Below are 12839 nucleotides of genomic sequence, written 5' to 3'. Positions count from 1 at the left end.
TGTAGTGAACTAGGCCTGAAGGTCAAAACCTTGACCTAAGGACCATTGGGACAGAACTTGTCATTTCATTGATTTGCATCCAGAAATACAGGTTGACCCATCCTGAGACTTTCTTTCTTGAATTAATCAAGTAAAAGAAGACTACTTTCTATTATCATTACTATTTTACAAATGTTTGATAATCAAATTGTGTTAGTTCAAACAATGTTTACATGTTGAAGTGAACTAATCATTTTAATTAACTGTGAAACAGTATAATGATTGTTAATCCTCATTCAAAGTGAAATCAAGTTGGAATACGTTACAGAGTAATGATTCATTTCTTGATCGTCTGATTTTCTATCTTCAATGAGCGAAGTTGTAAGTGTGTCGAAGTTCAAGTTTCGGTCAACTGCAAGTTTACTGAAAAGAAATGTCATGTTTAACTTTTACAGCAAGATACTGGAGAAGTGGCTCCACGAAGTCTGAATTCTCCATAACAATCTTTTGTCTGTTTTTAAACAATCTTAATCTTTTTCCTTGACTTTTCATAACACCTTACATCACAAAACACACCTCTGTTTTGGTCCATCGACCAATCAGAAACTCTCAAATGAACCGGAAGTGAGCTTTCTTTAAATGTTGGCACTTCCTAGTTCAACCAGAGAGTTTGGAGTTCCAGAATGTAGAATGCTGGAATGTAGCATGCTCAATACAGCTGCCACTAAGCTGAACGAGAGGAGATTCTGGGAATTATGAAAGTCTGTTTTGGATGACCTCCACACGACTCCCGAGGTTTTTAGCTGCTCTTATGGAGACGCTGAAAAGGTGGCTCGAAGTGGGACTTAACGCCGGAACTGATATATCTTCAGAAAAGGTAAAAAGTCGATCTTCAACCGAAGTGTACCGTTGGGGACAAGCTGATTTCCAAAGGAGCGTGCATGTTCTGGTTAAAACAGACAAATTCCCTCACACATCTCTCTCAAAATAAACTTCACCTTTCCATCTTTAAAATTCTTCTATCTGCTAAAATCATTACAGATAATTTTAAAAATGTCTGAAGCAAAGTTTTCAATCACCGCCGTGTGATTTGACATCTGCTGTTCTGCTGATAGTGAGAAAACAATCGCCGCATTGTTTATCACTCCTGTAAAACTGATTAATAAGCTGTCGTTATTTTCAATTCTTGCCAATTAATGTAAATGTGTGATGTGTTAAACTTGATTCTGTTAATAAATGACCGCATTCATTTTGATGGGTCAAAGATAATTAACGTCTCACGTCCACATTTTATTAAATTCAATGCACGTTTTATACAGTCCAGAAAAATGAAAGAATCTGTTTAATTTATGAATATATCTCATGCATATGTTCTACTACATCAGTCTTTAACCAGTTTGAACCCATTCCCTCTCATTTCTAAATGACGTCAACCCCCTGCTATCTCTGTACAAGAGGATGAAGTAAGGAGGCTTTTCAAAAGGCTGAACACCCATAAGGCTGCAGGCCAAGACCTTTTGTCACCCTCCACACTGAGACATTGTGCTGGACAGTTGGCTTCGGTCTTCACAGGGATCTTCAACTCTTCTCTGGAGTCATGCCACGTCCCAGCCTGTTTCAAGTCCTCCATCATTGTCCCTGTCCCCAAGACGCCATGTGTCACAGGACTAAATGACTCTAGACCTGTAGCTCTCATGTCTGTAGTCATGAAAACCTTTGAATGCTTGGTTTCATCTCACCTCAAGTCCATCACCAACCCCCTCCTGGACCCCCTGCAGTTTACCTACAGGGCCAACAGGTCTGTAGATGACGCAATAAACCTGGCTCTTCACTTCATCCTGCAGCACCTGGACTCCCCAGGAACCTACGCCAGGATCCTGTTCGTGGACTTCAGCTCTGCATTTAACACCATCCTCCCTGCTCTGCTCCAAGACAAGCTCTCCCTGCTCTATGTACCTGACTCCACCTGCAGGTGGATCACAGACTTCCTGACAGACCGGAGTCAGTGCGTGCGGCTGGGGAGAGCTGTCTCGGACACTCAGACTATAAGCACAGGATCTCCACAGGGCTGTATGCTTTCCCCCCTGCTTTTCTCCCTGTACACCAACTTCTGCAACTCCAGCCATGACTCTGTGAAACTTATTAAGTTTGCAGATGACACCACCCTCATCGGGCTCATCTCGGACGGTGATGAGTCTGCATACAGGAGGGAGGTGGACCGGCTGGTGACCTGGTGCAGCAGCAACAACCTGGAACTCAATGCCCGGAAGACAGGGGAGATGATTGTGGATTTCAGGAAAGCCACAGCCCCTCTGCCCCCCTCACCTGTAATGATACCCCCATCACCACTGCAAACTTTTATTGGTTCCTCGGCACCACCATCACCCAGGACCTCAAGTGGGAGCCGACCATCAGCTCCCTCATCAAGAAGGCCCAGCAGAGACTGTACTTCCTGCGACAGCTGAAGAAGGCCAAGCTGCCGGCCAAGCTGATGGTGCAATTCTACACGGCCATCATCGAGTCCATCCTCAGCTCCTCCATCACGGTGTGGTTCGCCAGGGCCACTGCCAGGGACAGACTGAGACTGTAGCACATTGTGCACTCAGCTGAGAAGGTGATCGACTGCAGCCTTCCATCCCTCCACGACCTGTACGTCTCCAGGACTGTGAGGCAAGCAGGTCGGATCACAGCTGACCCTGCTCACCCTGCACACAGACTGTTCGAACCACTCCCCTCAGGCAGGAGGCTTCGGTCCATTCAGACCAGAACCTCCCGCCATAAAAACAGTTTCTTCCCCTCTGCTGTTATCTCATAATTTCTGCTTTGGTCACATTACATCTGTATTATAATTGAATACTCCATTTGTACTGTTTTTCTAAGCTTTTTTATTGTTTTCTATTGTATGGGTGTACACATGTTTTATGTAATGTTTTCATTTTTACTTTATTTATGGGTGTACACAGGTCTTATGTCTTATGTGTAGTATGATAGGACAGCTTTGCTGTAGACACACGACTAATTAATTATTCTTAAAGCTAGTTCAAGCACAAAGAATATTAATTGTTAATTACAACAGATTATTTTCTTTTTCGAGTTAAACTCCTGCCATGTGACCGAGATAACTGTGAGTGGATTGTTTAATCAGTGACATGAGACGCCATTTTATCTTTGACCCATCAGAATAAATGTGGTCATTTATTTAACAGAATCAAAATTTAACATCAAAACATGTACACATTGATTTGCTGATCTGTTTCTGATTAATAAAAACTTGGCACGCTTTACTAACAAGACAACAGAACATTACTGATCGAGGCTGATTCACCTCTGAAGGCATCTAGATTACTGGCAAATAGAAAAGTTAAAGAGGGGAAATAGAAGTGAAAATTTAAAAGGAGGTTTAGATGGAAGCTATGTGTGAAACCAGAACTTTGCACCTTTCCTCCGACACCCTGCTCAGCTTTCCGGTACACTTCAGGACGTGCAGAGACTTTGTTACCTTAGATGGGGATACCTCCACTCTGGAACAGAAGTCCATTAGTACGATCCCTTTACAGCGTCTCCGGTTAAAGTAGCTGGGAATCTTTAGAATAAATGCATATACTCATGAGGTATTCGGTTCCACCGAATAAGCTTCCTTAGAAGTGGAGCATTTACTGCTCCGGTTGAGTGCACAGCGATGCGAGCCGTGACTCCGCTAAATGGAGGGACCACTTGGCACACGGTCCCATCCATCCGCTCCAAGTTCTGAAGACTTAGCCCTAAGACTTAAGACTCCGACTGAGTTCCAGCACTGAACTCCAGGACTGCACTTCAGGACTGAACTCCAGGATCCAACTTCCAGCATCGAACTCCAGGACTGAGCTTCCAGCACTGAACTGAATAGTTCCACGAAGTGTTCCTTTTAAAGGGGTATACACTTCCTGTTACGTGGTACTTCCTGATTGGTTGAAACAACCAGCAGGGGGGTGGTTCTAGTGATGTCAATAGGTGTCACTAGGAGTCAAGAGACAGCAGGAATGTTTACGAACGGTTAGTACAGACAGAAAAATTTTATGACGATGTGAGCCAAACGCAGGTGCAAGTTGAAGTTATTTACTGTCTGCTTGTTTTAAAACAAGACACTTTGTTCTAATAACTCATCTCTGTTTGTCTCTGACTTTCGACCAACATCACTACTCCTCATTCAGACAGAAGACTAAAATGCACACTTACTTCGTAAATAGACACTTAACTGTATTATCAAAGTCTAATGAGGTTTAAAAATCATTAATACTGTTTCACAGTTGATTTAAATGAGTGGTTCACTTCAACATTTAGAAATGGTATGAACTAAACACACATTTGATTATCAAGATATTCTAAAATAGTAATGATAATGTAAAAAGGAAGAGTGTTCTTTCAATTGATTAATTCAGGATACAATTAAATAGTCTCTTGATGAGATAACTTGTATTTCGGGATTCAAATCAATGAAATAGCAGTTCCTGTCCCCTGAAGGTCTTCAGAGACAGGTTGAGGTCAGAGGCCTAGTTCACTACATATGTAATATTTCATTTTTACTTTATTTTACTTTATTACTATTCACACCTTATGTCAAAGCAAATTCCTAGTTTGTGAACCTCATTTATTGACATGGCAATAATAAACTGATTCTGATTCTGACGTCATTGGTCATATGAAGCCCTCAGGTTCCCCTGCTGACCCCATCCCTGCATCGTTTTTTAAACAAGTCCTACCCTCCATTGGACCCTCTGTTCTTGACATTATAAACAGCAGTATGGCTACAGGTGTAGTTCCTGACACTTTTAAACATGCAGTGGTAACTCCTTTAATAAAAAAATCCCGGACTTGACCCTTCAACCTGCTCAAACTTCAGACCCATCTCCAAACTTCCCTTTCTTTCTAAGATCCTGGAGAAAATAGTTTTCACTCAATTAAATGAGTTCTTGACTGGAAATTCTATTCTTGAGATCTTTCAGTCTGGCTTTAAGAAACTACACAGCACCAAAACAGCCTTAGTTAGGGTCTGCAACGACATTCTTCTGGCAAATGACTCTGGTCAGTCTGTAGTCCTGGTACTCCTTGACCTTACCGCTGCATTTGATACTGTGGACCACAGTGTCCTTTTATCCCAGCTAGAACACTGGGTTGGGATTACTGGTGCAGCATTAGAATGGTTCCATTCATACCTGAGCGACAAGAGTTTCTGTGCTAATTTTGCTAACACTCTATCTACTTCAATGTCTCTTTCCTGTGGGGTCCCACAAGGCTCCATTCTTGGACCCCTTCTGTTTTCTTTGTATCTCCTCCCCTTAGGGTCTATCCTGAGGAAACATGGTCTTTCCTTTCATTGTTATGCTGATGACTCTCAGATTTATCTGCCGTTAACACCTAACAGTTCCTCCTCCATTTGCCCTTTGTTAAAGTGTCTTGATGACATCAAGACCTGAATGGCTGTGAACTTTTTGAGTTTTAATGATCAGAAGACTGAGGTCATTGTGTTTAACCCTAGCTCTGCCACTGTCACTGATACTGCAAACCTGGACTCCCTTCAGCCATATCTAAAACAGTCTGTTACCAATCTCGGGATAATTTTAGACTCGGACTTTTAGTTTAATAAGCAGATAAATTCTGTTTTTCAAAAAAGCTTCTTTCAGCTGAGGCAGATAGCTAAGCTCAAGTCCGTCCTGTCCAGATCCGACCTTGAAAAATTAGTCCATGCATTTATTACAACCCGGCTAGACTACTGTAACTCGCTTTATGCTGGGGTCAGTCAGGTCTCTCTCTCACGTCTCCAGCTTGTCCAAAATGCTGCAGCTCGGCTACTAACAGGAACTCGCAGGTTTGAGCACATTACTCCAGTTCTGTCCTCTCTTCACTGGCTTCCTGTGTGTGTCAGAGTTGATTTTAAGATTCTTCTACTGACATTTAAGTGTGTTAATGGCCTTGCACCCTCATACCTCTCCGACCTCCTTCATCCTTATACTCATTCTCGGGCCTTGAGATCATCAGACCAGCTGTTTTTGGCCGTACCAAAAACCAGGCTGAAGCTCAGAGGAGATCGGGCATTTTCAGTCATGGGCCCTAAATTCTGGAATATCTGCCCATCAACATTCGACAGGCCACCTCAGTCTCTATATTTAAATCTCTCCTCAAAACACATCTGTACTCATTGGCATTTAACACAGTGTGATCTCATTTGGTATTTCATTGTTGATGATTGTGTTCATCCATTTTGCTTTTACTCCCTGACATTTAACACAGGGTGATTTGATTTTGTATTTCATTGTTTCTCATTATATTTCATGTTTTTATGCTTTTATTCATGTTGCTGTAATATGTTATTAATATTTGATGCTGAGATCTTTTTTGTTAAGCACTTTGATAACAGTTACTGTTTTAAATGTGCTATATAAATAAATGTGACTTGACTTGTGTGTATATAAGCCCTGGTCTGGGTCTCAGTGTTTGTCGGTGCATCGTCTGGTACAGCTCCTGGTTTGTCTCCTGTGTTCCATATATAATCCTGACCTGATCCTGTTTGTGAGTTTTGTTGCCACGTCAGCTATTTATTTTTGATTATCAAAGTGATTATTATTGTACAACCTCGCCGAGCTGCTGCCTCTCAGTGAGCAGGTCCTTGGTTCAAAACCCGGTCCTGGGACCTTTCTGGGTGGAGTTTGCATGTTCTCTCCGTGCATGCGTGGGTTTTCTCCGGGTGCTCCGGTTTTGTCCCACAGACCAAAAACATGCATGTTAGGCTGATTGGTAACTCTAAATTTCCCCTAGGTGTGAGTGAGAGAGTGAAGGGTTGTTTGTCTCGTTTGTCTCTATGTGGCCCTGTGATGGACTTGCAACCCGTCCAGGGTGTACCCCGCCCCTCACGCAGTGATTGCTGGACGAGGGCTCCGGTGACCCCCGTGACCCAAAAATGGAATAAGCGGGTAAAGATAATGGACGGATGGGTATATACATACATACAGTATATACATTTGTGTGTGTGTTTGTACATATTGACAGGGAACAATGATATTAGACAAGTCAAAAATGGCTGTAACTCAACTAAATTTACAGACAATGAGCTCTTTATTTACTCTGCTCAACCTGTTTTGTATTTTGTAATTATTTTTTCTATCCTTAACGTGTTTTTTTGTCTTTCAGATACACCTGGACCTATACCTGGACCTACCATCCTATATTCGTCTGTCTCTCCTTCTTGTCCTCTCAACCAGCCGGTCAAAGCAGATGTCCGCTTGTCCTGAGCCTGGCTCTGTTGGAGGTTTCGTCTTTTTAAAAGGGAGTTTTTCCTTTCCACTGTTGCAACTGTGCTTGCTCAGGATGGGAGACTGCAACAAAGCCAAGATTCAACTTGTCTGCTGGATTCCTTAGATAGAGAACTTTACTAATTGGCTTTTATGTATGTGAATATTCCTGTAAAGTGCCCTGAGACAACTTTCTTGTGATTTGGTGCTATATAAATAAACTGAATTGAATTGAATTAAATTAAAGTTTGATATGATGGTAAATGAAAATCATTCACACCGCATACTCTGAACATAGCATCTCATAATAAGCCACACGATGGCGTATAACATTTTTTGCATTGTTTGGTTTGACCCAAACAGCTACATTGCCTACATTTCTCAACAAACAATTATCTCAATAGCAACATTAAAAGCGGTGGGAGATGAGCATTCCTTCAAGGATTGCTAGGCCTTCGTAGTGAGTTAGTTTTGACCTGCACTCTACCTTCATAGCGAATGTTGAAGCCCGTGTTGTGGTTTGGCTGCTCAGTGATGAACTGGATCCTTACAGCTGGACCCTCACTGATCACTCCCTCGAACGGGATCTGTCCACCCCGACCCGAGTCGAACAACACCACGGAGCCAGCGTCCAGACCGCTCCACAGCACCAGCCTGCAGGGATGCAAAAATGTCTGCTTGAACGTAAGTATTGTGAAAAGTTTCAGCCAGGTATAAACGTAATAGTCTGTGGTCACAGCTGGCTCCACTTAATGGAGATTCATGTTAAAATGGATTTAAAGAGTGAAGTATACTATATTTCTACAAAAATGTATTAATATTTCTTGATTGAAGAGCAGCAGGGCAGCACGGTGGCACAACTGGTAGAGCTGCTGCCTCTCAGCGAACAGGTCCCTGGTTCAAACCCCGGTCCAGGTGCCTTCTGGGTGGAGTTTGCATGTTCTCTCCGTGCATGCGTGGATTTTCTCTGGGTACTCCGGTTTCCTCCCACAGACCAAAAACATGCATGTTAGGCTGATTGGTAACTCTAAATTGTCCCTAGGTGTGAGTGAGAGAGTGAATGGTTGTTTGTCTCGTTTGTCTCTATGTGGCCCTGTGATGGACTTGCGACCTGTCCAGGGTGTACCCCGCCCCTCGCACAGTGATTGCTGGACATGGGCACCAGCGACCCCCGTGACCCAAAAATGGAATAAACGGGTAAAGATAATGGATGGATGGATGAAGAGCAGCAATAAGTGATATAGATCAGTTTGACTTGTGCAGTTAAGAATCTTGTAAAACTTTAAACATTTGGCAATGTTACAGTCTCCAATTTTACACTTTTAATCTCTGTGCTGTATTTGTTTCCTTCCTCATTCTGATAAAGTCATGCAAATTCCTAGTTTCTCATTGTAAACTTCAATCATCACTTCATCAACTTTAATCATCATCAGTATTCAAACAACATATAGGGGGAGTGGTGGCGCAGAGGCTAGAGAGGTGGGCCTGTGATCGGAAGATTGCCAGTTCACGCCCCGGTACCAACAACATCAAAATTGTGGGTGGGGTAGGTAAAGCACCCACATTTGCCCCAACCCTCATTCGCCCCACCCTGGGCCCATGAGCAAGGCCCTTAACCCCCCATCTGCTCCCCAAACAGGTCTCTCTTGAAAATGAGTTCTCATGGCTCAATGAAACTACCTCTATAAATAAAGGTTAAATGAAAAAAAGACAAACCATGCTGATAATTAAGACTTTTCACTTTTAAATGCATAAATTATAAAAACATAAAATGTGTCTGTCATGCTATAGTTTGAACTTTAAATTTATATTTTGTACTTGAATTTGCCAGTCATTGTTTACAGTTTATTTTGTGATATACTATAAATGCCAAAGTTGATTGTTAAAATAAAAATGAACTAAAATAAAAATGAGGGATATTGTTTTTGGAGAAAAACAAGTTGTTTAGATGCATCAATCAATAAAAAAGTACCGTACTTTCTGCCGTACAAGTTACATCAGTTGCATCAGTCCAAATATGTCTAATAAATTGGAAAAAAAACATAACACTTTGCCGTATAAGTCACATCTATTAAGCTTCACCGCTGACAACCCGGAATTGTGGGCCGGTGTTGTGCCAAAAATCGATCGGCTGCCAAATGGCGGCCACGGGAGCATGCACGGGAGGACTTTAACAAGAATTTAACAAGATTAACCCTTAACAGCAATTATTTGTTTGCTTTAAATTATAGCAAAGGAGTGTCTCAGTTAAACTTTTCCTTAATAAATGCACTTTAATGGTCAAATCAGCTGCATTTCTCTTGGGCGGCGCAACAAAATGAAGCTGATTTGACATTTACTCCAGGAGTTCTGGTGCTAGACGAAGGTGGCTTTGTATGGCAAGCCAAGTTTCTCATTAATAGCCACCTTTTACCTATTAATGAGACACTTGGTTTGCCATATTAGTCGAGGGCCCTCTAGTGGCTGAAAATGGTAGTGTTCAATATTTTCCATGTCAGAATGAATGAAATCGTCAGATCTCAGCCAAAAATTTGGCTATAAATATGGGGAAAATATATATATTAGTTGCTTCAGTGTATAAATCACAGGACTTGCAAATTTAAGCAAAAAGGTGCAACTTATACAGCGAAAAATATGGTAATCTGTGGACTAAGAAAGAAAAGTAAATAATGGAAGTCTAGAACAGCAACAGCAACAGCAAAGCAGTATTACACTTGGGGTCATAGAATAAGCAGGAGGTGGGATCATGACATTACTGTTTTCAAAATCATCATAGGCCAAAATGGTCAGGTTAATCAAAGGTCATTTAAAAAAACAAACAAATGGAAAAAAAATGCCACCCTTGCAAAAAAAAAGGCTTTGGGGATTATAAATTGCTGTTTCTGTGTGGAGGCAAGCTCTGCCCATTCGTACAACATTCTGTTGTTGTTGCAGCCATTAATCTTGTTTTCTACTTGCGGTTTTGTATTTATTCAAATCTCTCTTCCAAGTCAGAACTCTTTGACCCCCCCAGCCAAGACTTGAGTCAACGTGTTCCACTAATCCATGAGACACACAAACAAAGGCATAAATATGTGTCTCTACCTGTCTGTTGGCCCCAAGGACAGTCTCTCCAGGTGCAGGTGCAGTCTTTGGTCTTTGGGTGCTTCAAGGGACCAGGAGCAGGATCGGTCCAGGCTGGCGTTAGGGCCATGGTGGGGGGACGGGGACAGCACCCTCCCTACTGTTGCATTCTTCACTGTGCCTCCACAAAGAGCTACAGAGACAAGCTGGATGTTAACATTAAGGGGGATCTTTAAAGAGCCTGAGGTTTAACATATTTTTGATTATACATTGCACACACACACACGTGCGTGCTCACCCCTGCAGGTGGGCTCCTTGCCGCTCCAAATCGGCAGGGAGGCGTTGAGACAGGTGAGCTCCGGCTCCCCTTGCAGATGGTAACCCATGTGGCAGTGAAAGTGGGCAACACCTCCAGGGAGCAGGTCCAGCACTGACACCTCCCCAAAGTGAGGTCTCTTTGGCAGCGAGCAACTTAGCCTGAAAGCTACATATAATAAAAAAAATACAACTAAATGTAGAAACTTGACGAGGTCTGCAGTCCTCAACAACATTTATGCAGATTTAGAGGAACGTATTTGACCCTACATTATGATTATAGCTGCTCTGGTTATTGTAAGTGAAATTTAAACCAAATTAGTTTTACTGAAAATTGTATTTTTCATTCTTTGAATTACAGCTCAGATGGCACGGTGGTGCAGTTGGTAAAGCTGCTGCTTGTCAGCAAGGAAGTTGCTGGATCAAATCCTGGCTGGGGGCATTTCTAGGTGGAACTTGCGTGTTCTCTCTGTGCATGCGTGGGTGACCCCCTTGACCCAAACAGGAAGAAACAGGTAAAGATAATGGATGGATGAGTTACAGCTTGGTCCAGCTGTGTTTTCAGCAGCACTTTACACTGTATGTTGTCATATTTATCGAGTTAAGGAAGAAAACATTTGTTTAGATTTATTCACCTCTGAATGCTGCAACTTTAATTATCGCCCACCATCAAAGGTGAGGTAATAATGTTTTTACTTGTGTGTGTGTTCTGTCTTTATGCAGCGTTAGCAAAAGATCCAATGAACCAGAGGACAGATTTTAATGAAACTCTAAAAATAAATATTGAATATAGGGTACATCTGCAGCTTGGGCAGTTTGTGGCCATTGTGTTTTTTGGTTCACTGATTTGAGACTGAAGTGGAAAAAAGAACTTTTTAAATTAGCAGTTCATTAATATGAAACAGTCTTAATTGATTATTCTTAGTCCATTCAGCCAACTGTAAGGGGTTTTAGGAATTAGCAATTAAGCATTCTTTTGTTTGCTAAAAATTTGAATGCTCACTTAAAAAAATAACCAGATGGGTATATATTTCTTTGTGAATCATTTTAGTAAGCTTTTGTAATCTGGGTGGGATCAAATTATTTGCCTCCTAATGTTGGGTGCATTGTTTTTAATGCATGTTTTGTCATGCTCTTATTTATATCTGGAAAGACTCAGTCAACAGTGTTCTTCTGAATGGAGGTGAGGTAAAAGGATTAGACAGGTGAGATTAATGACACAGGTAGATTGTAAAACCTCTTCTCTTCAGGTCTTTGTTAAATCTGTAACTAACTGACAGATCTGCTCAGACACTTGGAAACAAACACAGACACTCATCATACATATTCTCAGCCTCCTAATGAAGCGAGTGATGATTAATCAGAGATCTAATCAGCTTATTCCCAAGGCATATTTAATCACGATGCAGAGTGATTCAATCTGAAGATTTCTGATTATGTAATACATATGTACCATTTACAAAGAGCAAGCACTTAACCTCGAATGAAAAGACTTGAATTTCGGTAATGTTTGCTCACATGAATATTCTAAAACTATACATTAACTGAGTTTGTATCCATCCTGCATGTGTGTGTGTGTGTGTGTGTGTGCACGCATGTGTGTGTTTGTGTTTCAGGTTACATTGTGGGGACCAATTTTTTTAATGATGTGGACCCCAGGAAGAGTAGCCATTGTTATGGCAGTGGCTAATGGGGATCCAAATAAATAAATACAAATTTATTTATTTTTAATTTATTTACCCTTTATTTATACAGGTAGTCTCGTTGAGTCACGATAACTTATTTTTAAGAGAGACTGTTTTTTTGGGGAGCAAATGGTGGGGCTTAAGGGCCTTGATCAGGGGCACAGAGTGGGGCAAATGAGGGTGGAAGCAGGTGTGGGTGTTTCACTTTTTCCACCCAAATTTTGATGTTGATGGTACCGGGACTTAAAAAATTAAATTAAATTAAATTAAATTAAAAAAATTTAATAAAAAATTCTTGCAAAAAAAAAAAAAATCCTACATTGTGGGGACCAAAGCCTGGTCTCCGTAAGGATGAGTCTATTTGGGGAATTAAGGTTTAGGCTTAGGGTAAGGGTCAGGGTTAGGCTATAGAAATTAATGAAAAATGAATGGAAGTCAATTTAAAGTCCCAACAAAGTTTGAATTATGAGAACTTGCGTGTGTGTGTGTGTGTGTGTGTGTGTGTGTGTGTGTGTGTGTGTGTGTGTGTGTG

General features: G+C 41.5%; 1 protein-coding gene across 1 annotated transcript in view; it reads right to left on the bottom strand.

Annotated features, from left to right (window-relative positions):
- Positions 1 to 12839, bottom strand: part of LOC119424635 (seizure 6-like protein) — a 337403-nt gene that overhangs the window by 121038 nt on the left and 203526 nt on the right. The window contains exons 5-7 of the mRNA XM_037692123.1: positions 10606 to 10791; positions 10329 to 10500; positions 7732 to 7898 (exon numbers count right to left, since the gene is read on the bottom strand). Of these exons, the coding sequence (XP_037548051.1) occupies positions 7732 to 7898; positions 10329 to 10500; positions 10606 to 10791 (525 nt within the window). The remainder of the gene's footprint in view (positions 1 to 7731; positions 7899 to 10328; positions 10501 to 10605; positions 10792 to 12839) is intronic.

This window comes from Nematolebias whitei, chromosome 18, assembly GCF_014905685.2.
Source record: "Nematolebias whitei isolate Nwh7 chromosome 18, NemWhi1, whole genome shotgun sequence".
NCBI lineage: Eukaryota > Metazoa > Chordata > Actinopteri > Cyprinodontiformes > Rivulidae > Nematolebias > Nematolebias whitei.
Note: the sequence above shows the minus strand (reverse complement) of the source record. Positions and strands in the feature narration are given on the sequence as shown.